Source organism: Argopecten irradians, chromosome 7 (assembly GCF_041381155.1).
Source record: "Argopecten irradians isolate NY chromosome 7, Ai_NY, whole genome shotgun sequence".
In the NCBI taxonomy this organism is placed as follows: Eukaryota; Metazoa; Mollusca; class Bivalvia; order Pectinida; family Pectinidae; genus Argopecten; species Argopecten irradians.
The window spans coordinates 1,850,874-1,874,203 of record NC_091140.1 but is presented as its reverse complement, the minus strand read 5'-3'; the positions used below and the strand labels follow the sequence as shown (position 1 = coordinate 1,874,203).

General features: G+C 36.7%; 1 protein-coding gene across 1 annotated transcript in view; it reads right to left on the bottom strand.

Moving 5' to 3' along the window:
* LOC138327005 (exosome complex component RRP45-like) overlaps positions 1-22,315 on the bottom strand; it is a 29,494-nt gene extending 7,179 nt beyond the window's left edge. Inside the window, 7 exon segments of the mRNA XM_069272967.1 lie at positions 5,670-5,792; positions 8,159-8,198; positions 10,345-10,442; positions 11,076-11,178; positions 11,532-11,648; positions 12,201-12,295; positions 22,012-22,315. Coding sequence (XP_069129068.1) covers positions 5,670-5,792; positions 8,159-8,198; positions 10,345-10,442; positions 11,076-11,178; positions 11,532-11,648; positions 12,201-12,295; positions 22,012-22,077 — 642 coding nt within the window. The 5' untranslated portion in view covers positions 22,078-22,315.
* Positions 22,316-23,330: the final 1,015 nt, after the last annotated feature.

Sequence of the window (23,330 nt, the reverse complement as noted above, 5' to 3'; positions counted from 1 at the left end):
AGGGTAGAGACTTATTACTGGTAGGATATGATGATTCATACAGTCTTATCAGCCTAGTGATATCTAGGGTAGAGACTTATTACTGGTAGGATATGATGATTCATACAGTCTTATCAGCCTAGTGATCTAGGGTAGAGACTTATTACTGGTAGGATATGATGATTCATACGGTCTTATCAGCCTAGTGATATAGGGTAGAGACTTATTACTGGTAGGATATGATGATTCATACAGTCTTATCAGCCTAGTGATATCTAGGGTAGAGACTTATTACTGGTAGGATATGATGATTCATACAGTCTTATCAGCCTAGTGATATCTAGGGTAGAGACTTATTACTGGTAGGATATGATGATTCATACAGTCTTATTAGCCTAGTGATATCTAGGGTAGAGACTTATTACTGGTAGGATATGATGATTCATACAGTCTTATTAGCCTAGTGATATCTAGGGTAGAGACTTATTACTGGTAGGATATGATGATTCATACGGTCTTATCAGCCTAGTGATATCTAGGGTAGAGACTTATTACTGGTAGGATATGATGATTCATACAGTCTTATCAGCCTAGTGATATCTAGGGTAGAGACTTATTACTGGTAGGATATGATGATTCATACAGTCTTATCAGCCTAGTGATATCTAGGGTAGAGACTTATTACTGGTAGGATATGATGATTCATACAGTCTTATTAGCCTAGTGATATCTAGGGTAGAGACTTATTACTGGTAGGATATGATGATTCATACAGTCTTATCAGCCTAGTGATATCTAGGGTAGAGACTTATTACTGGTAGGATATGATGATTCATACAGTCTTATCAGCCTAGTGATATCTAGGGTAGAGACTTATTACTGGTAGGATATGATGATTCATACAGTCTTATCAGCCTAGTGATATCTAGGGTAGAGACTTATTACTGGTAGGATATGATGATTCATACAGTCTTATCAGCCTAGTGATATCTAGGGTAGAGACTTATTACTGGTAGGATATGATGATTCATACAGTCTTATCAGCCTAGTGATATCTAGGGTAGAGACTTATTACTGGTAGGATATGATGATTCATACAGTCTTATCAGCCTAGTGATATCTAGGGTAGAGACTTATTAACTGGAGGATATGATGATTCATACAGTCTTATCAGCTAGTGATATCTAGGGTAGAGACTTATTACTGGTAGGAATATGATTTCATACAGTCTTATCAGCCTAGTGATATCTAGGGTAGAGACTTATTACTGGTAGTATATGATGATTCATACAGTCTTATCAGCCTAGTGATATCTAGGGTAGAGACTTATTACTGGTAGGATATGATGATTCATACAGTCTTATCAGCCTAGTGATATCTAGGGTAGAGACTTATTACTGGTAGGATATGATGATTCATACAGTCTTATCAGCCTAGTGATATCTAGGGTATAGACTTATTACTGGTAGGATATGATGATTCATACAGTCTTATCAGCCTAGTGATATCTAGGGTAGAGACTTATTACTGGTAGGATATGATGATTCATACAGTCTTATCAGCCTAGTGATATCTAGGGGTAGAGACTTATTACTGGTAGGATATGATGATTCATACAGTCTTATCAGCCTAGTGATATCTAGGGTAGAGACTTAATACTGGAAGGATATGATGATTCATACAGTCTTATCAGCCTAGTGATATCTAGGGTAGAGACTTATTACTGGTAGGATATGATGATTCATACAGTCTTATCAGCCTAGTGATATCTAGGGTAGAGACTTATTACTGGTAGGATATGATGATTCATACGGTCTTATCAGCCTAGTGATATCTAGGGTAGAGACTTACTACTGGTAGGATATGATGATTCATACAGTCTTATCAGCCTAGTGATATCTAGGGTAGAGACTTATTACTGGTAGGATATGATGATTCATACAGTCTTATCAGCCTAGTGATATCTAGGGTAGAGACTTATTACTGGTAGGTATGATGATTCATACAGTCTTATCAGCCTAGTGATATCTAGGGTAGAGACTTATTACTGGTAGGATATGATGATTCATACAGTCTTATCATGCCTAGTGATATCTAGGGTAGAGACTTATTACTGGTAGGATATGATGATTCATACAGTCTTATCAGCCTAGTGATATCTAGGGTAGAGACTTATTACTGGTAGGATATGGATGATTCATACAGTCTTATCAGCCTAGTGATCTAGGGTAGAGAATTATTACTGGTAGGATATGATGATTCATACAGTCTTATCAGCCTAGTGATATCTAGGGTAGAGACTTATTACTGGTAGGATATGATGATTCATACAGTCTTATCAGCCTAGTGATATCTAGGGTAGAGACTTATTACTGGTAGGATATGATGATTCATACAGTCTTATCAGCCTAGTGATATCTAGGGTAGAGACTTATTACTGGTAGGATATGATGATTCATACAGTCTTATCAGCCTAGTGATATCTAGGGTAGAGACTTATTACTGGTAGGATATGATGATTCATACAGTCTTATCAGCCTAGTGATATCTAGGGTAGAGACTTATTACTGGTAGGATATGATGATTCATACAGTCTTATCAGCCTAGTGATATCTAGGGTAGAGACTTATTACTGGTAGGATATGATGATTCATACAGTCTTATCAGCCTAGTGATATCTAGGGTAGAGACTTATTACTGGTAGGATATGATGATTCATACAGTCTTATCAGCCTAGTGATATCTAGGGTAGAGACTTATTACTGGTAGGATATGATGATTCATACAGTCTTATCAGCCTAGTGATATCTAGGGTAGAGACTTATTACTGGTAGGATATGATGATTCATACGGTCTTATCAGCCTAGTGATATCTAGGGTAGAGACTTATTACTGGTAGGATATGATGATTCATACAGTCTTATCAGCCTAGTGTATATCTAGGGTAGAGACTTATTACTGGTAAGGATATATGATAATTCATACAGTCTTATCAGCCTAGTGATATCTAGGGTAGAGACTTATTACTGGTAGGATATGATGATTCATACAGTCTTATCAGCCTAGTGATATCTAGGGTAGAGACTTATTACTGGTAGGATATGATGATTCATACAGTCTTATCAGCCTAGTGATATCTAGGGTAGAGACTTATTACTGGTAGGATATGATGATTCATACAGTCTTATCAGCCTAGTGATATCTAGGGTAGAGACTTATTACTGGAAGGATATGATGATTCATACAGTCTTATCAGCCTAGTGATATCTAGGGTAGAGACTTATTACTGGGTAGGATATGATATTCATACAGTCTTATCAGCCTAGTGATATCTAGGGTATGAGACTTATTAATTACTGGTAGGATATGATGATTCATACAGTCTTATCAGCCTAGTGATATCTAGGGTAGAGACTTATTACTGGTAGGATATGATGATTCATACAGTCTTATCAGCCTAGTGATATCTAGGGTAGAGACTTATTACTGGTAGGATATGGTAATTCATACAGTCTTATCAGCCTAGTGATATCTACGGTAGAGACTTATTACTGGTAGTATATGGTAATTCATACAGTCTTAATCAGCCTAGTGATATCTAGGGTAGAGGACTTATTACTGGTAGGATATGATGATTCATACGGTCTTATCAGCCTAGTGATATCTAGGGTAGAGACTTATTACTGGTAGGATATGATGATTCATACGTCTTATCAGCCTAGTGATATCTAGGGTAGAGACTTATTACTGGTAGGATATGATGATAATTCATACAGTCTTATCAGCCTAGTGATATCTAGGGTAGAGAATTATTACTGGTAGGATATGATAATTCATACAGTCTTATCAGCCTAGTGATATCTAGGGTAGAGAGACTTATTACTGGTAGGATATGATGATTCATACAGTCTTATCAGCCTAGTGATATCTAGGGTAGAGACTTATTACTGGTAGGATATGATGATTCATTACAGTCTTATCAGCCTAGTGATATCTAGGGTAGAGACTTATTACTGGTAGGATATGATGATTCATACGGTCTTATCAGCCTAGTGATATCTAGGGTATAGACTTATTACTGGTAGGATATGATGAATTCATACAGTCTTATCAGCCTATTGCTATATAGGGTAGAGACTTATTACTGGAAGGATATGATGATTCATACAGTCTTATCAGCCTAGTGATCTAGGGTAGAGACTTATTACTGGAGGATATGATGATTCATACGGTCTTATCAGCCTAGTGATATCTAGGGTAGAGACTTATTACTGGTAGGATATGATGATTCATACAGTCTTATCAGCCTAGTGATATCTAGGGTATAGACTTATTACTGGTAGGATATGATGATTCATACAGTCTTATCAGCCTAGTGATATCTAGTGTAGAGACTTATTACTGGTAGGATATGGTAATTCATATTGTAATTCATATGGTCTAATCAGCCTAGTGATATCTAGGGTATAGACTTATTACTGGTAGGATATGATGATTCATACGGTCTTATCAGCCTAGTGATATCTAGGGTAGAGACTTATTACTGGTAGTATATGATGATTCATACAGTCTTATCAGCCTAGTGATATCTAGGGTAGAGACTTATTACTGGTAGGATATGATGATTCATACAGTCTTATCAGCCTAGTGATATCTAGGGTATAGACTTATTACTGGTAGGATATGATGATTCATACAGTCTTATCAGCCTAGTGATATCTAGGGTAGAGACTTATTACTGGTAGGATATGGTAATTCATATTGTAATTCATATTGTCTGACCAGTCTAGTGATATCTAGGGTAGAGGCTTATTACTGGTAGGATATGATGATTCATACGGTCTTATCAGCCTAGTGATATCTAGGGTATAGACTTATTACTGGTAGGATATGATGATTCATACAGTCTTATCAGCCTAGTGATATCTAGGGTATAGACTTATTACTGGTAGGATATGATGATTCATACAGTCTTATCAGCCTAGTGATATCTAGGGTATAGACTCATTACTGGTAGGATATGATGATTCATACGGTCTTATCAGCCTAGTGATATCAAAATGCGACACTAAGGCCAAACAAAATTAATTCTTAGTTTCTCAGGCCCCGCCGCATCGACATTTACCCCCCGCACCAACGTTTTTATGCGCCATAACTTAAAATTAAAATCGAGACCGCCGCATCGAACGCACCCCAAATTTACATTCGAACTCGCCCGAAATTTCCATTCGAAAACGCACCCGGAAATTGGCTCCAATTTCATTTCTGGTAAAAAATGGCTGCCGATGTCAGCATTTGCTCAAAACGGAATGTTTCCTCCCAGGATTGTGTATTTTCAACTGGTTTTCTTTGGATAAAGTGACGATTGAGATATTTAAAAGCTGTTCTTAAAGACTGAGTAAGAATTTACATTTTCTACCCGTGTTTTCATTGATTTTCATGTCCTTCAAGTGAGAAAAAAATAAAATGTTATCTGCCGCATTTGTTTTCAGAGAAATAAAAAATAAAAAAATATTCCCGCCGCCCGCACTGACTTTTTAAAAAAGTGGCCTGAGAAACTAAGAATTAATTGTTTTTGGCCTAAACATACACACCAGAGTCCTCTGTTGGCCTATGATAATTGTGGATCATGTTTAAAATGGAAGGAATTAAAATATAGACTACAACAAACAACAGATTTATAATTAAACAAAATCAGCTGGCAGAATAAGCAATCCCTGTGACACTTACCCTTGTTCGTAGAATGAGAAGGACACACAGATAGGCATGTGGTGGACACTGAGAGGGATCGGGTCTTTCTCCTCCACTGGGTGCTGAAATCACAAACATCCTGTTAGTACAGAAATGACAACTCAGAATTCTATCTATGTAGTGGACACTGAGAGGGATCGGGTCTTTCTCCTCCACTGGGTGCTGAAATCACAAACATCCTGTTAGTACAGAAATGACAACTCAGAATTCTATCTATGTAGTGGACACTGAGAGGGATCGGGTCTTTCTCCTCCACTGGGTGCTGAAATCACAAACATCCTGTTAGTACAGAAATGACAACTCAGAATTCTATCTATGTAGTGGACACTGAGAGGGATCGGGTCTTTCTCCTCCACTGGATGCTGAGATCACAAACAATATGTTAGTACAGAAATGACAACTCAGAATTCTATTTGAAGGTATTAAATTTAATTTTGAAATAGAACATATTGAAATTATATGCTTGAAGAAAAGTCTTACAAGAATCAAAACATAGACTGCTTAAATCTTCAAATTCATATACATGTATATTATGTGTAAAATATTATTTATCCACAGAAGGTTTGATAATGTCCTAACAATCAAACATCATCAAACTTATTATTAACAATTATATCTCTATGGAGACCCTGAAAAGAGTGAAAACTAAAGAACAGCAGAAAATCCTGTTTTGGTGTATGGTTATACATAATTATAGTCACCACTATCACATTGCTGTAATTAGACAGTTATACTCACCACTATCACATTGCTGTAATTAGACAGTTATACTCACCACTGTCACATTGCTGTAATTAGACAGTTATACTCACCACTATCACATTGCTGTAATTAGACAGTTATACTCACCACTATCACATTGCTGTAATTAGACAGTTATACTCACCACTGTCACATTGCTGTAATTAGACAGTTATACTCACCACTATCACATTGCTGTAATTAGACAGTTATACTCACCACTATCACATTGCTGTAATTAGACAGTTAAACTCACCACTATCACATTGCTGTAATTAGACAGTTATACTCATCACTGTCACATTGTCGTAATAAGACAGTTATACTCACCACTATCACATTGCTGTAATTAGACAGTTATACTCACCACTGTCACATTGCTGTAATTAGACAGTTAAACTCACCACTATCACATTGCTGTAATTAGACAGTTATACTCACCACTATCACATTGCTGTAATTAGACAGTTATACTCACCACTATCACATTGCTGTAATTAGACAGTTATACTCACCACTGTCACATTGCTGTAATTAGACAGTTATACTCACCACTATCACATTGCTGTAATTAGACAGTTATACTCACCACTATCACATTGCTGTAATTAGACAGTTAAACTCACCACTATCACATTGCTGTAATTAGACAGTTATACTCACCACTGTCACATTGCTGTAATAAGACAGTTATACTCACACCACTATGTAATAGACAGTTTACTCACACTTCACATTGCTGTAATTAGACAGTTATACTCACCACTATCACATTGCTGTAATTAGACAGTTATACTCACCACTGTCACATTGCTGTAATTAGACAGTTATACTCACCACTGTCACATTGCTGTAATAAGACAGTTATACTCACCACTATCACATTGCTGTAATTAGACAGTTATACTCACCACTATCACATTGCTGTAATTAGACAGTTATACTCACCACTATCACATTGCTGTAATTAGACAGTTATACTCACCACTATCACATTGCTGTAATTAGACAGTTATACTCACCACTGTCACATTGCTGTAATTAGACAGTTATACTCACCACTGTCACATTGCTGTAATTAGACAGTTATACTCAACCACTATCACATTGCTGTAATTAGACAGTTATACTCACCACTGTCACATTGCTGTAATTAGACAGTTATACTCACCACTATCACATTGCTGTAATTAGACAGTTAAACTCACCACTATCACATTGCTGTAATTAGACAGTTATACTCACCACTATCACATTGCTGTAATTAGACAGTTATACTCACCACTATCACATTGCTGTAATTAGACAGTTATACACCACTATCACATTGCTGTAATTAGACAGTTATACTCACCACTATCACATTGCTGTAATTAGACAGTTATACTCACCACTGTCACATTGCTGTAATTAGACAGTTATACTCACCACTATCACATTGCTGTAATTAGACAGTTATACTCACCACTATCACATTGCTGTAATTAGACAGTTATACTCACCACTGTCACATTGCTGTAATTAGACAGTTATACTCACCACTATCACATTGCTGTAATTAGACAGTTATACTCACCACTATCACATTGCTGTAATTAGACAGTTATACTCACCACTATCACATTGCTGTAATTAGACAGTTAAACTCACCACTATCACATTGCTGTAATTAGACAGTTATACTCACCACTATCACATTGCTGCCATCGACTGTCACATCAGGTCTCCTGTAAAAATTATCAATATATCACTAAAAAACACTGCAGCATGATTTGTACTTTTTTAACTTTTAACACTTCTGTTTAAATTATAGATGGAAAATAGTTAAACACTAGTTAAACAAGAGGACATTATTTCAAAATTTTAAATAAAAAGCATGTACATACATTAAATTTTAAATTAAAATATTCCTAATTTGTGTAGTTCTTTCTTTTAATTGAACAGTTTTACAAATTTTAAAATGATATTTTGTAACACCTTTTAGATAACCTGCTTGTACCCTATTGTTCATGTTGTTGATGTAGAAATGTCTGTACAACTTATATATTTATGATAAGTTTTCAGATGCAAAATATCGTCCAGGAACACCAAAAGGCTCTGAAGTGTCCATTGTTTGTCTATGACACAGGTATGTATATCAGTATACCTACCTGAAGTGAGTGAGAGCTGTTATGGCCGCTATACTGACACAGTCTATGGGTCCTGGTACCTACCTGAAGTGAGTGAGAGCTGTTATGGCCGCTATACTGACACAGTCTATGGGTCCTGGTACCTACCTGAAGTGAGTGAGAGCTGTTATGGCCGCTATACTGGCACAGTCTATGGGTCCTGGTACCTACCTGAAGTGAGTGAGAGCTGTTATGGCCGCTATACTGGCACAGTCTATGGGTCCTGGTACCTACCTGAAGTGAGTGAGAGCTGTTATGGCCGCTATACTGACACAGTCTATGGGTCCTGGTACCTACCTGAAGTGAGTGAGAGCTGTTATGGCCGCTATACTGACACAGTCTATGGGTCCTGGTACCTACCTGAAGTGAGTGAGAGCTGTTATGGCCGCTATACTGACACAGTCTATGGGTCCTGGTACCTACCTGAAGTGAGTGAGAGCTGTTATGGCCGCTATACTGACACAGTCTATGGGTCCTGGTACCTACCTGAAGTGAGTGAGAGCTGTTATGGCCGCTATAGACACAGCTATGGGTCCTGCCTATAAGTGAGTGAGAGCTGTTATGGCCGCTCCACAGTCTATGGGTCCTGGTACCTACCTGAAGTGAGTGAGAGCTGTTATGGCCGCTATACTGACACAGTCTATGGGTCCTGGTACCTACCTGAAGTGAGTGAGAGCTGTTATGGCCGCTATACTGGCACAGTCTATGGGTCCTGGTACCTACCTGAAGTGAGTGAGAGCTGTTATGGCCGCTATACTGACACAGTCTATGGGTCCTGGTACCTACCTGAAGTGAGTGAGAGCTGTTATGGCTGCTCTACTGGGGTCCTGGTACCTACCTGAAGTGAGTGAGAGCTGTTATGGCCGCTATACTGGCACAGTCTATGGGTCCTGGTACCTACCTGAAGTGAGTGAGAGCTGTTATGGCCGCTATACTGACACAGTCTATGGGTCCTGGTACCTACCTGAAGTGAGTGAGAGCTGTTATGGCCGCTATACTGACACAGTCTATGGGTCCTGGTACCTACCTGAAGTGAGTGAGAGCTGTTATGGCCGCTATACTGACACAGTCTATGGGTCCTGGTACCTACCTGAAGTGAGTGAGAGCTGTTATGGCCGCTATACTGACACAGTCTATGGGTCCTGGTACCTACCTGAAGTGAGTGAGAGCTGTTATGGCCGCTATACTGACACAGTCTATGGGTCCTGGTACCTACCTGAAGTGAGTGAGAGCTGTTATGGCCGCTATACTGACACAGTCTATGGGTCCCTGGTACCTACCTGAAGTGAGTAGTGAGAGCTGTTATGGCCGCTATACTGACACAGTCTATGGGTCCTGGTACCTACCTGAAGTGAGTCCTGGTACCTACCTGAAGTGAGTGAGAGCTGTTATGGCCGCTATACTGACACAGTCTATGGGTCCTGGTACCTACCTGAAGTGAGTGAGAGCTGTTATGGCCGCTATATACTGGCACAGTCTATGGGTCCTGGTACCTACCTGAAGTGAGTGAGAGCTGTTATGGCCGCTATACTGACACAGTCTATGGGTCCTGGTACCTACCTGAAGTGAGTGAGAGCTGTTATGGCCGCTATACTGAGAGCTGACCGCTATACTGACACAGTCTATGGGTCCTGGTACCTACCTGAAGTGAGTGAGAGCTGTTATGGCCGCTATACTGACACAGTCTATGGGTCCTGGTACCTACCTGAAGTGAGTGAGAGCTGTTATGGCCGCTATACTGGCACAGTCTATAATATTGCCATCATGGTTTATCACATGGATGTCTGTTCTCACCTGCCACACCTGTGGAGAAAGTTTTGTTTTGAAATTCATTTAAAACTCATCTTAAGTAACTAATAGATGCTTTGTAAATAATAGAGGCCTCGTAACTAATAGAGGATTCGTAACTAATATAGGCTTCGTAACTAATAGAGGCTTCATAACTAATAGAGGCTTCATAACAAATAGAGGCTTCATAGCTAATAGAGGCTTTATAACTAATAGAGGCTTCATAACTAATAGAGGCTTCGTAACTAATAGAGGATTCGTAACTAATAGAGGCTTCATAACTAATAGAGGCTTCATAACAAATAGAGGCTTCGTAACTAATAGAGGATTCGTAACTAATAGAGGCTTCGTAACTAATAGAGGCTTCGTAACTAATACAGGCTTCGTAACTAATAGAGGCTTCGTAACTAATAGAGGCTTCATAACTAATAGAGGCTTCGTAACAAATAGAGGCTTCGTAACTAATAGAGGCTTTGTAACAAATAGAGGCTTCGTAACTAATAGAGGCTTTGTAACTAATACAGGCTTCGTAAATAATAGAGGCTTCGTAACTAATACAGGCTATACTATCATCAAACCTAGCCAGACAAATAGGTAAGATGAGGATATTTCTTTATACTTTTTGTATAATCATGAATTATGAATTACCTTCTCCCCTGCTATGATACAGAGAGATTCCATATCGACACATCGAGATTCCTTCAGACATCGCTCCAGAAGTCTGTTGACCTCTACACCCAGTTCGTGTGACCTTGATAATCAAGAAAACACAATTTGTGAGAATTTCATGTGATGTATTTATGGAATATGATAATTATATCTATTCTTATCTCAAATATGAATAGTAAATGAAAATTCTGTAATGAGTCTGATTTTATTACATATCTATATCATTGTATCAAAGCCTCTAAAACTCGTGTAACAAGATTTTTTATCATGTGAACCTGTCATATTAAATTCCATGATAAACTGATGTAAATGATCTATTTCTAGAATAAACATCTTTTATAAATATCAAATAAAAATTTCTGCTCAAAATCCATATAACAATGATGATATTTTCACTCAAGATAAAAATATTATTACAAAGCTTCCTACAATCACCTTCCTTCGAATGACGGACATGCCATGGGGGATAACTCTACATTGATAAAGAGGACACCATCAGACGGCCGACCTGACTTGGGCTCACATAGCTCACAGGATACCTGAGCAAACACCCTACGGTAAAATAGTAAATAATAGGATTCAAAATCCAAGAAAATAGTTATAAAATACTTTGTAAAACCATACAGGCATAGGATACCTGAGCAAACACCCTACAGTAAAATATTAAATAATAGGATTAAAAATCCAAGAAAATAGTTATAAAATACAAAATGTACTATGTACAACCATACAGGCACAGGATACCTGAGCAAACACCCTACAGTAAAATATTAAATAATAGGATTAAAAATCCAAGAAAATAGTTATAAAATACAAAATGTACTTCCCTACAGTAAAATATTAAATAATAGGATTAAAAATCCAAGAAAATAGTTATAAAATACAAAATGTACTATGTACAACCATACAGGCACAGGATACCTGAGCAAACACCCTACAGTAAAATATTAAATAATAGGATTAAAAATCCAAGAAAATAGTTATAAAATACAAAATGTACTTTGTAAAACCATACAGGCATAGGCAAACACCCTACAGTAAAATATTAAATAATAGGATTCAAAATCCAAGAAAATAGTTCTAAAATATGTTAATTCATTTTACCTTGTTTGACCAAGTTCAACATAACAGCTTCCTCTGTCTGTACCAAACTTGATTCTGATCTTCCTGTAGTCAAACGGCTGTCTTCCATCAATCCGCTGAAAAATACATTCTTTATTAGACTGAAATTTATATAACTGTATGAAAATCATTAAATCAAATATATAAAGGCAAACATGACAATTAATGTTCATCTCCCCCCTTTTTTATTTTGTGTTTTATTACAGAAAGTAACTCACAGTTACTAATTAAAAAATACACACCTGCAGACAATTAACAAGCTGAAAGACAGAAGTAACCGGCTGAGCCAAAATTTTTGATTTGAAGAAAGGAGAGAAGTGTTCTAGGAATGCACAGGGACTGATCATTGAGGATGACATGCTTTAAAATCACTTAATTAATTCAATTATTTCTGATTGTCTGATATTATATTCAAATTGATTTTCAGGTTGCGTTTGTTTCAGGATGTAATTGAACTGGCCATGTTTGTCTCATTTTAAGTTAAATTGGACCGTAACAGCTGTCAGATGAACACCTGCTGTCAGATGAACATTGTTCTGAATCTGTAATCAGGAGGGTGTGGCTATAGATATGATATTTTGAATTGTATTTTACATTTAGAACTGTTCGGATGGAATTTTAGATGCCAGTCATACTCTATCATGGTGTGGCATGAATGTCATGATGGAGTTACATGTAGATTATTTGTCATCGTCATCAGAGTTTATATGTTTGTAGATTAAACAAATTTATACAGTAAAATATGGTTATAAAAAACGTCTGGGGACCATACAGTAAAATATGGTTATAACAAACCTCTGGGGACCATACAGTAAAATATGGTTATAACAAACCTCTGGGGACCATACAGTAAAATATGGTTATAACAAACCTCTGAGGACCATACAGTAAAATATGGTTATAATAAACCTCTGAGGACCATACAGTAAAATATGGTTATAACAAACCTCTGAGGACCATACAGTAAAATATGGTTATAACAAACCTCTGAGGACCATACAGTAAAATATGGTTATAACAAACCTCTGAGGACCATACAGTAAAATATGGTTATAACAAACCTCTGAGGACCATACAGTAAAATATGGTTATAACAAACCTCTGGGGACCATACAGTGAAATATGGTTATAACAAACCTCTGGGGACCATACAGTAAAATATGGTTATAACAAACCTCTGGGGACCATACAGTAAAATATGGTTATAACAAACCTCTGAGGACCATACAGTAAAATATGGTTATAACAAACCTCTGAGGACCATACAGTAAAATATGGTTATAACAAACCTCTGGGGACCATACAGTAAAATATGGTTATAACAAACCTCTGGGACAATAAGTAAAATATGGTTATATAACAAACCTCTGGGGACCAATACAGTAAAATATGGTTATAACAAACCTCTGGAGACAATACAGTAAAATATGGTTATAACAAACCTCTGATGACCATACAGTAAAATATGGTTATAACAAACCTCTGAGGACCATAAAGTAAAATATGGTTATAACAAACCTCTGAGGACCATACAGTAAAATATGGTTATAACAAACCTCTGGGGACCATACAGTAAAATATGGTTATAACAAACCTCTGGGGACCATACAGTAAAATATGGTTATAACAAACCTCTGAGGACCATACAGTAAAATATGGTTATAACAAACCTCTGAGGACCATACAGTAAAATATGGTTATAACAAACCTCTGAGGACCATACAGTAAAATATGGTTATAACAAACCTCTGGGGACCATACAGTAAAATATGGTTATAACAAACCTCTGGGGACCATACAGTAAAATATGGATATAACAAACCTCTGAGGACCATACAGTAAAATATGGTTATAACAAACCTCTGAGGACCATACAGTAAAATATGGTTATAACAAACCTCTGGGGACCATACAGTAAAATATGGTTATAACAAACCTCTGGGGACCATACAGTAAAATATGGTTATAACAAACCTCTGGGGACCATACAGTAAAATATGGTTATAACAAACCTCTGGGGACCATACAGTAAAATATGGTTATAACAAACCTCTGAGGACCATACAGTAAAATATGGTTATAACAAACCTCTGAGGACCATACAGTAAAATATGGTTATAATAAACCTCTGAGGACCATACAGTAAAATATGGTTATAACAAACCTCTGAGGACCATACAGTAAAATATGGTTATAACAAACCTCTGAGGACCATACAGTAAAATATGGTTATAACAAACCTCTGGGGACCATACAGTAAAATATGGTTATAACAAACCTCTGGGGACCATACAGTAAAATATGGTTATAACAAACCTCTGAGGACCATACAGTAAAATATGGTTATAACAAATCTCTGAGGACCATACAGTAAAATATGGTTATAACAAACCTCTGGGGACCATACAGTAAAATATGGTTATAACAAACCTCTGAGGACCATACAGTAAAATATGGTTATAACAAACCTCTGAGGACCATACAGTAAAATATGGTTATAACAAACCTCTGGGACCATACAGTAAAATATGGTTATAACAAACCTCTGAGGACCATACAGTAAAATATGGTTATAACAAACCTCTGGGGACCATACAGTAAAATATGGTTATAACAAACCTCTGGGGACCATACAGTAAAATATGGTTATAACAAACTCTGGGGACCATACAGTAAAATATGGTTATAACAAACCTCTGAGGACCATACAGTAAAATATGGTTATAACAAACCTCTGAGGACCATACAGTAAAATATGGTTATAACAAACCTCTGAGGACCATACAGTAAAATATGGTTATAACAAACCTCTGAGGACCATACAGTAAAATATGGTTATAACAAACCTCTGGGGACCATACAGTAAAATATGGTTATAACAAACCTCTGAGGACCATACAGTAAAATATGGTTATAACAAACCTCTGGGGACCATACAGTAAAATATGGTTATAACAAACCTCTGGGGACCATACAGTAAAATATGGTTATAACAAACCTCTGAGGACCATACAGTAAAATATGGTTATAACAAACCTCTGAGGACCATACAGTAAAATATGGTTATAACAAACCTCTGGAGACAATAAAGTAAAATATGGTTATAACAAACCTCTGAGGACCATACAGTAAAATATGGTTATAACAAACCTCTGAGGACCATACAGTAAAATATGGTTATAACAAACCTCTGAGGACCATACAGTAAAATATGGTTATAACAAACCTCTGAGGACCATACAGTAAAATATGGTTATAATAAACCTCTGAGGACCATACAGTAAAATATGGTTATAACAAACCTCTGGGGACCATACAGTAAAATATGGTTATAACAAACCTCTGAGGACCATACAGTAAAATATGGTTATAACAAAACCTCTGAGGACCATACAGTAAAATATGGTTATAACAAACCTCTGAGGACCATACAGTAAAATATGGTTATAACAAACCTCTGGGGACCATACAGTAAAATATGGTTATAACAAACCTCTGAGGACCATACAGTAAAATATGGTTATAACAAACCTCTGAGGACCATACAGTAAAATATGGTTATAACAAACCTCTGAGGACCATACAGTAAAATATGGTTATAACAAACCTCTGAGGACCATACAGTAAAATATGGTTATAACAAACCTCTGAGGACCATACAGTACAATATGGTTATAACAAACCTCTGAGGACCATACAGTAAAATATGGTTATAACAAACCTCTGGGGACCATACAGTAAAATATGGTTATAACAAACCTCTGAGGACCATACAGTAAAATATGGTTATAACAAACCTCTGGGGACCATACAGTAAAATATGGTTATAACAAACCTCTGGGGACCATACAGTAAAATATGGTTATAACAAACCTCTGAGGACCATACAGTAAAATATGGTTATAACAAACCTCTGAGGACCATACAGTAAAATATGGTTATAACAAACCTCTGAGGACCATACAGTAAAATATGGTTATAACAAACCTCTGAGGACCATACAGTAAAATATGGTTATAACAAACCTCTGAGGACCATACAGTAAAATATGGTTATAACAAACCTCTGAGGATCATACAGTAAAATATGGTTATAAAAAACCTCTGAGGACCATACAGTAAAATATGGTTATAACAAACCTCTGAGGACCATACAGTAAAATATGGTTATAACAAACCTCTGGGGACCATACAGTAAAATATGGTTATAACAAACCTCTGAGGACCATACAGTAAAATATGGTTATAACAAACCTCTGAGGACCATACAGTAAAATATGGTTATAACAAACCTCTGAGGACCATACAGTAAAATATGGTTATAAAAAACCTCTGGGGACCATACAGTAAAATATGGTTATAACAAACCTCTGAGGACCATACAGTAAAATATGGTTATAACAAACCTCTGGGGACCATACAGTAAAATATGGTTATAACAAACCTCTGGGGACCATACAGTAAAATATGGTATAACAAACCTCTGAGGACCATACAGTAAAATATGGTTATAACAAACCTCTGAGGACCATACAGTAAAATATGGTTATAACAAACCTCTGAGGACCATACAGTAAAATATGGTTATAACAAACCTCTGAGGACCATACAGTAAAATATGGTTATAACAAACCTCTGAGGACCATACAGTAAAATATGGTTATAACAAACCTCTGGGGACCATACAGTAAAATATGGTTATAACAAACCTCTGAGGACCATACAGTAAAATATGGTTATAACAAACCTCTGAGGACCATACAGTAAAATATGGTTATAACAAACCTCTGGGGACCATACAGTAAAATATGGTTATAACAAACCTCTGAGGACCATACAGTAAAATATGGTTATAATAAACCTCTGAGGACCATACAGTAAAATATGGTTATAACAAACCTCTGAGGACCATACAGTAAAATATGGTTATAACAAACCTCTGAGGACCATACAGTAAAATATGGTTATAACAAACCTCTGAGGACCATACAGTAAAATATGGTTATAACAAACCTCTGAGGACCATACAGTAAAATATGGTTATAACAAACCTCTGGGGACCATACAGTAAAATATGGTTATAACAAACCTCTGAGGACCATACAGTAAAATATGGTTATAACAAACCTCTGGAGGACCATACAGTAAAATATGGTTATAACAAACCTCTGAGGACCATACAGTAAAATATGGTTATAACAAACCTCTGAGGACCATACAGTAAAATATGGTTATAACAAACCTCTGGAGACAATAAAGTAAAATATGGTTATTACAGTAAAATATGGTTATTACAAACCTCTGAGGACCATACAGTAAAATATGGTTATAACAAACCTCTGGGGACCATACAGTAAAATATGGTTATAACAAACCTCTGAGGACCATACAGTAAAATATGGTTATAACAAACCTCTGGGGACCATACAGTAAAATATGGTTATAACAAACCTCTGAGGACCATACAGTAAAATATGGTTATAACAAACCTCTGGGGACCATACAGTAAAATATGGTTATAACAAACCTCTGGGGACCATACAGTAAAATATGGTTATAACAAACCTCTGAGGACCATACAGTAAAATATGGTTATAACAAACCTCTGAGGACCATACAGTAAAATATGGTTATAACAAACCTCTGAGGACCATACAGTAAAATATGGTTATAACAAACCTCTGAGGACCATACAGTAAAATATGGTTATAACAAACCTCTGGGGACCATACAGTAAAATATGGTTATAACAAACTCTGAGGACCATACAGTAAAATATGGTTATAACAAACCTCTGAGGGACCATACAGTAAAAATATGGTTATAACAAACCTCTGGGGACCATACAGTAAAATATGGTTATAACAAACCTCTGGGGACCATACAGTAAAATATGGTTATAACAAACCTCTGGGGACCATACAGTAAAATATGGTTATAACAAACCTCTGGGGACCATACAGTAAAATATGGTTATAACAAACCTCTGGGGACCATACAGTAAAATATGGTTATAACAAACCTCTGGGGACCATACAGTAAAATATGGTTATAACAAACCTCTGGGACATACAGTAATATGGTTATAACAACCTCTGGGGACATACAGTAAAATATGGTTATAACAAACCTCTGGGGACCATACAGTAAAATATGGTTATAACAAACCTCTGGGGACCATACAGTAAAATATGGTTATAACAAACCTCTGGGGACCATACAGTAAAATATGGTTATAACAAACCTCTGAGGACCATACAGTAAAATATGGTTATAACAAACCTCTGGGGACCATACAGTAAAATATGGTTATAACAAACCTCTGGGGACCATACAGTAAAATATGGTTATAACAAACCTCTGGGGACCATACAGTAAAATATGGTTATAACAAACCTCTGGGGACCATACAGTAAAATATGGTTATAACAAACCTCTGAGGACCATACAGTAAAATATGGTTATAACAAACCTCTGGGGACCATACAGTAAAATATGGTTATAACAAACCTCTGGGGACCATACAGTAAAATATGGTTATAACAAACCTCTGAGGACCATACAGTAAAATATGGTTATAACAAACCTCTGAGGACCATACAGTAAAATATGGTTATAATAAACCTCTGAGGACCATACAGTAAAATATGGTTATAACAAACCTCTGGGGACCATACAGTAAAATATGGTTATAACAAACCTCTGGAGACAATAAAGTAAAATATGGATATAACAAACCTCTGGAGACCATACAGTAAAATATGGTTATAACAAACCTCTGGGGACCATACAGTAAAATATGGTTATAACAAACCTCTGGAGACAATACAGTAAAATATGGTTATAACAAACCTCTGGGACCATAAAGTAAAATATGGTTATAACAAACCTCTGAGGACCATACAGTAAAATATGGTTATAACAAACCTCTGGGGACCATACAGTAAAATATGGTTATAACAAACCTCTGAGGACCATACAGTAAAATATGGTTATAACAAACCTCTGAGGACCATACAGTAAAATATGGTTATAACAAACCTCTGGGGACCATACAGTAAAATATGGTTATAACAAACCTCTGGGGACCATACAGTAAAATATGGTTATAACAAACCTCTGGGGACCATACAGTAAAATATGGTTATAACAAACCTCTGGGGACCATACAGTAAAATATGGTTATAACAAACCTCTGAGGACCATACAGTAAAATATGGTTATAACAAACCTCTGGGGACCATACAGTAAAAATATGGTTATAACAAACCTCTGAGGACCATACAGTAAAATATGGTTATAACAAACCTCTGAGGACCATACAGTAAAATATGGTTATAACAAACCTCTGAGGACCATACAGTAAAATATGGTTATAACAAACCTCTGAGGACCATACAGTAAAATATGGTTATAACAAACCTCTGAGGACCATACAGTAAAATATGGTTATAACAAACCTCTGGAGACAATAAAGTAAAATATGGTTATAACAAACCTCTGGAGACAATAAAGTAAAATATGGTTATAACAAACCTCTGAGGACCATACAGTAAAATATGGTTATAACAAACCTCTGGGGACCATACAGTAAAATATGGTTATAACAAACCTCTGAGGACCATACAGTAAAATATGGTAAAAAACCTCTGAGGATCATACAGTAAAATATGGTTATAACAAACCTCTGGGGACCATACAGTAAAATATGGTTATAACAAACCTCTGAGGACCATACAGTAAAATATGGATATAACAAACCTCTGGGGACCATACAGTAAAATATGGTTATAACAAAACCTCTGGGGACCATACAGTAAAAATATGGATATAACAAACCTCTGAGGACCATACAGTAAAATATGGTTATAACAAACCTCTGGGGACCATACAGTAAAATATGGTTATATAACAAACCTCTGAGGGACCATACAGTAAAATATGGTTATAACAAAACCTCTGAGGACCATACAGTAAAATATGGTTATAACAAACCTCTGGGACCATACAGTAAAATATGGTTATAACAAACCGCTGAGGACCATACAGTAAAATATGGTTATAACAAACCTCTGAGGACCATACAGTAAAATATGGTTATAACAAACCTCTGGGGACCATACAGTAAAATATGGTTTACAAACCTCTGAGGACCATACAGTAAAATTATGGTTATAACAAACCTCTGGAGACAATAAAGTAAAATATTGATATAACAAACCTCTGGAGACATAAGTACCATACAGTACAATATGGTTATAACAAACCTCTGAGGACCATACAGTAAAATATGGTTTTAACAAACCTCTGAGGACCATACAGTAAAATAGGGTTATAACAAACCTCTGAGGACCATACAGTAAAATATGGTTATAACAAACCTCTGGGGACCATACAGTGAAATATGGTTATATATAAACAAACATCAGGGGATCATATAGTGAAATTTGATCAAAACAAAACCTCTGCAGACCTTACAGTAAAATACGGTTATAACAAACCTCTGGGGACCTACAAAATTAATTGTTATATGCAGGAAGGGGAATCAAAATTACTGTTAAACTGTTAACTTACAAACCATGAATTCATAAGCATGTTCGTTATAAATGTGTTTGCTGTAAATCAGCATATTTAGGAAAGGTATGTTTTTATGTGCTCACAGAGTTCATTTATATAAAAGAGAAAGGGTCCAAGTACTGTTCCTTGAGGACATCAGAGGGTACAGGAGCAGTAATAGGGATATTATTAGTTACACATTTTGTTAGTGACCTAATACGGAAAAATATGGGGTCTAAAATAAAATTGTATCAGGCGAGGCGAAAATTAATCTAATTTAAAATACCCACTGTGGTGGTATAAGGGTCTTGTATTTCTTTGAGGGTAATGACTTTAAAAAGGAGGAAAGGGTTGTAGTGGGATTTGACTTGGTCAATCATCGATGACCCGGTAGCTCAGTGATACAGGAGCCTGGTGTTTGGAGGTCGCAAGTTTGAATCCCAGTCTGGCCTCTACATTTTCTCCTCTCCTGTTACAATAATATTTAGATAACTATGTAAAGGGACAATTCAGTCTAAGACAACATTAAAATTTGTACATATATCGGACAACCACAGTTTTAATGGAAATTAGATCAGTTGGTTTTAATGTGATATGCCAGAAAAGCCTATGGTGGTGAAATGCATGTGAAATGTTCAAACTCGCTCGCTGTCCGCCATTACACATTGTGGTTGAACACTTGTATGCCGAACCCTGTCCCTTGCTTGTAGAGTAAAGCAACTTATGTCTAGAACTGCTCAAATCACTCTGACAGTAGTGTGTTTACCTTTTTAGGTGAATTGTCTAGCCTAAAAATCATTCTTTCACCTCCTCGCTATTAGGTAGCATATTTGTTTAAGGTTCGTGACTTAGGCTCAGGTATGGGTACAGCGTACATATTGTACCTGCTGAATCGTATTGATCAACGATTTGTAATTACAATGGTATCAATTAAAATACTAAGCACTGACGTGGAATTTGTCAATATTTTGTGTTATATGTTTCATAAGAAATATAGAACAATACATTTATGCCACATTTTGCTTCTTGGTTATGTAAAAGAATTAGTCTGAGTGAATTGTCCCTTTAAGGTTTTAATGTTTTTTTTTTTATCTTGATTTAAAATTAGAACATCAATCACCTATGCATACGGATGAGCACGTGTACTGTATACAAACATATAGAGACCCAAATGTGTAAGGTGTATATTTCTAGAGACATATATAATAGATAAGTAACACCGATTGTAGATCTATTACCTTCTTTTGAATGACAGCTTGTCTGATGAATTCACGCTCACAATTCGACAAAGGTGTGTCACGCATAATGTGTATTACAAATGTTTATACATGAGTATGATCCCACAACACACAACACGTGAGTCCAGTTTCAGTTTCAAAACGAGGCGCACTTCCTGGTGTAGGCTATTTTTAACTCTCACATTGAAGAGCTGCCCGAGGAACCTCAGGGATGCAAAACTGTCACAGCATAAGAATGTCTTCTACTATCATCACAAAGTGCACGATTGTAAATTATTAATAAGCACCAACACATTATGACAAACAGACAAGATCTTACTGACTTCGGAAACAGATTCGAAGGTAAGTGAGCTGAAATGCCCGGCGTCCATCTCGCCTGATCTGCTGTAGCTGATGTAGCCGGCGGGTTAGCTGTGATTGATCTGTATCGATCGGGAACGTGACATTATCGCCACTGGTCACCTATATCATTAGTACTAGCAGGGTCACAAGGTTCTTTTGTTGGGTTGATTACAGTATTTTTTTCTGCGCTGTTCAACTTCACAGTGTTTAGTATTGTACTACATTACATGACATGACACCTGCACACTCGAAGCTCATGGACATGAGAGTACACACACTAAAACCACACACACAATGTGTATATAACATTGTAATGTATGTATACTAATCAATGCTTCCAATAATCACCCACCTTTTGGCATGTTTTATATCAAATGTGCTAAACGCTTGAGGCTGTTGATTTATTAATAGTCATGTAGAATGTAAATTGATTGTTGATATTCTTTGTAAGAAATGTATTCTTAGTGAGAATCTTTGATTATGGAATATTTGTCACGTACAAAAACATTCTGGCTCACTGAGTCAATAAAAATTATGCTGACCAACTAATATGAATGCTTGGGTCACTCTAATATATCACCTAGTGTCCCTAATGTGTCACTGGTAAGAGTTGGGGCTCAACTGAGTTATTAACACATGCTGGTAATACTGACAAATAATGACGACCCATTAAGTCACTGATAAGTGATGGCAACCCACTGAGTCACTGACAAGTGATGGCGACCCACTGAGTCACTGACAAGTGATGGCGACCCACTTAGTCACTGACAAGTGATGGCGACCCACTGAGTCACTGACAAGTGATGGCGACCCACTGAGTCACTGAGAAGTGATAGCAACCCACTGAGTCCACTGACAAGTGATGGCGACCCACTGAGTCACTGACAAGTGATGGCGACCCACTGAGTCACTGACAAGTGATGGCGACCCACTGAGTCGCTGACAAGTGATGGCGACCCACTGAGTCACTGAGAAGT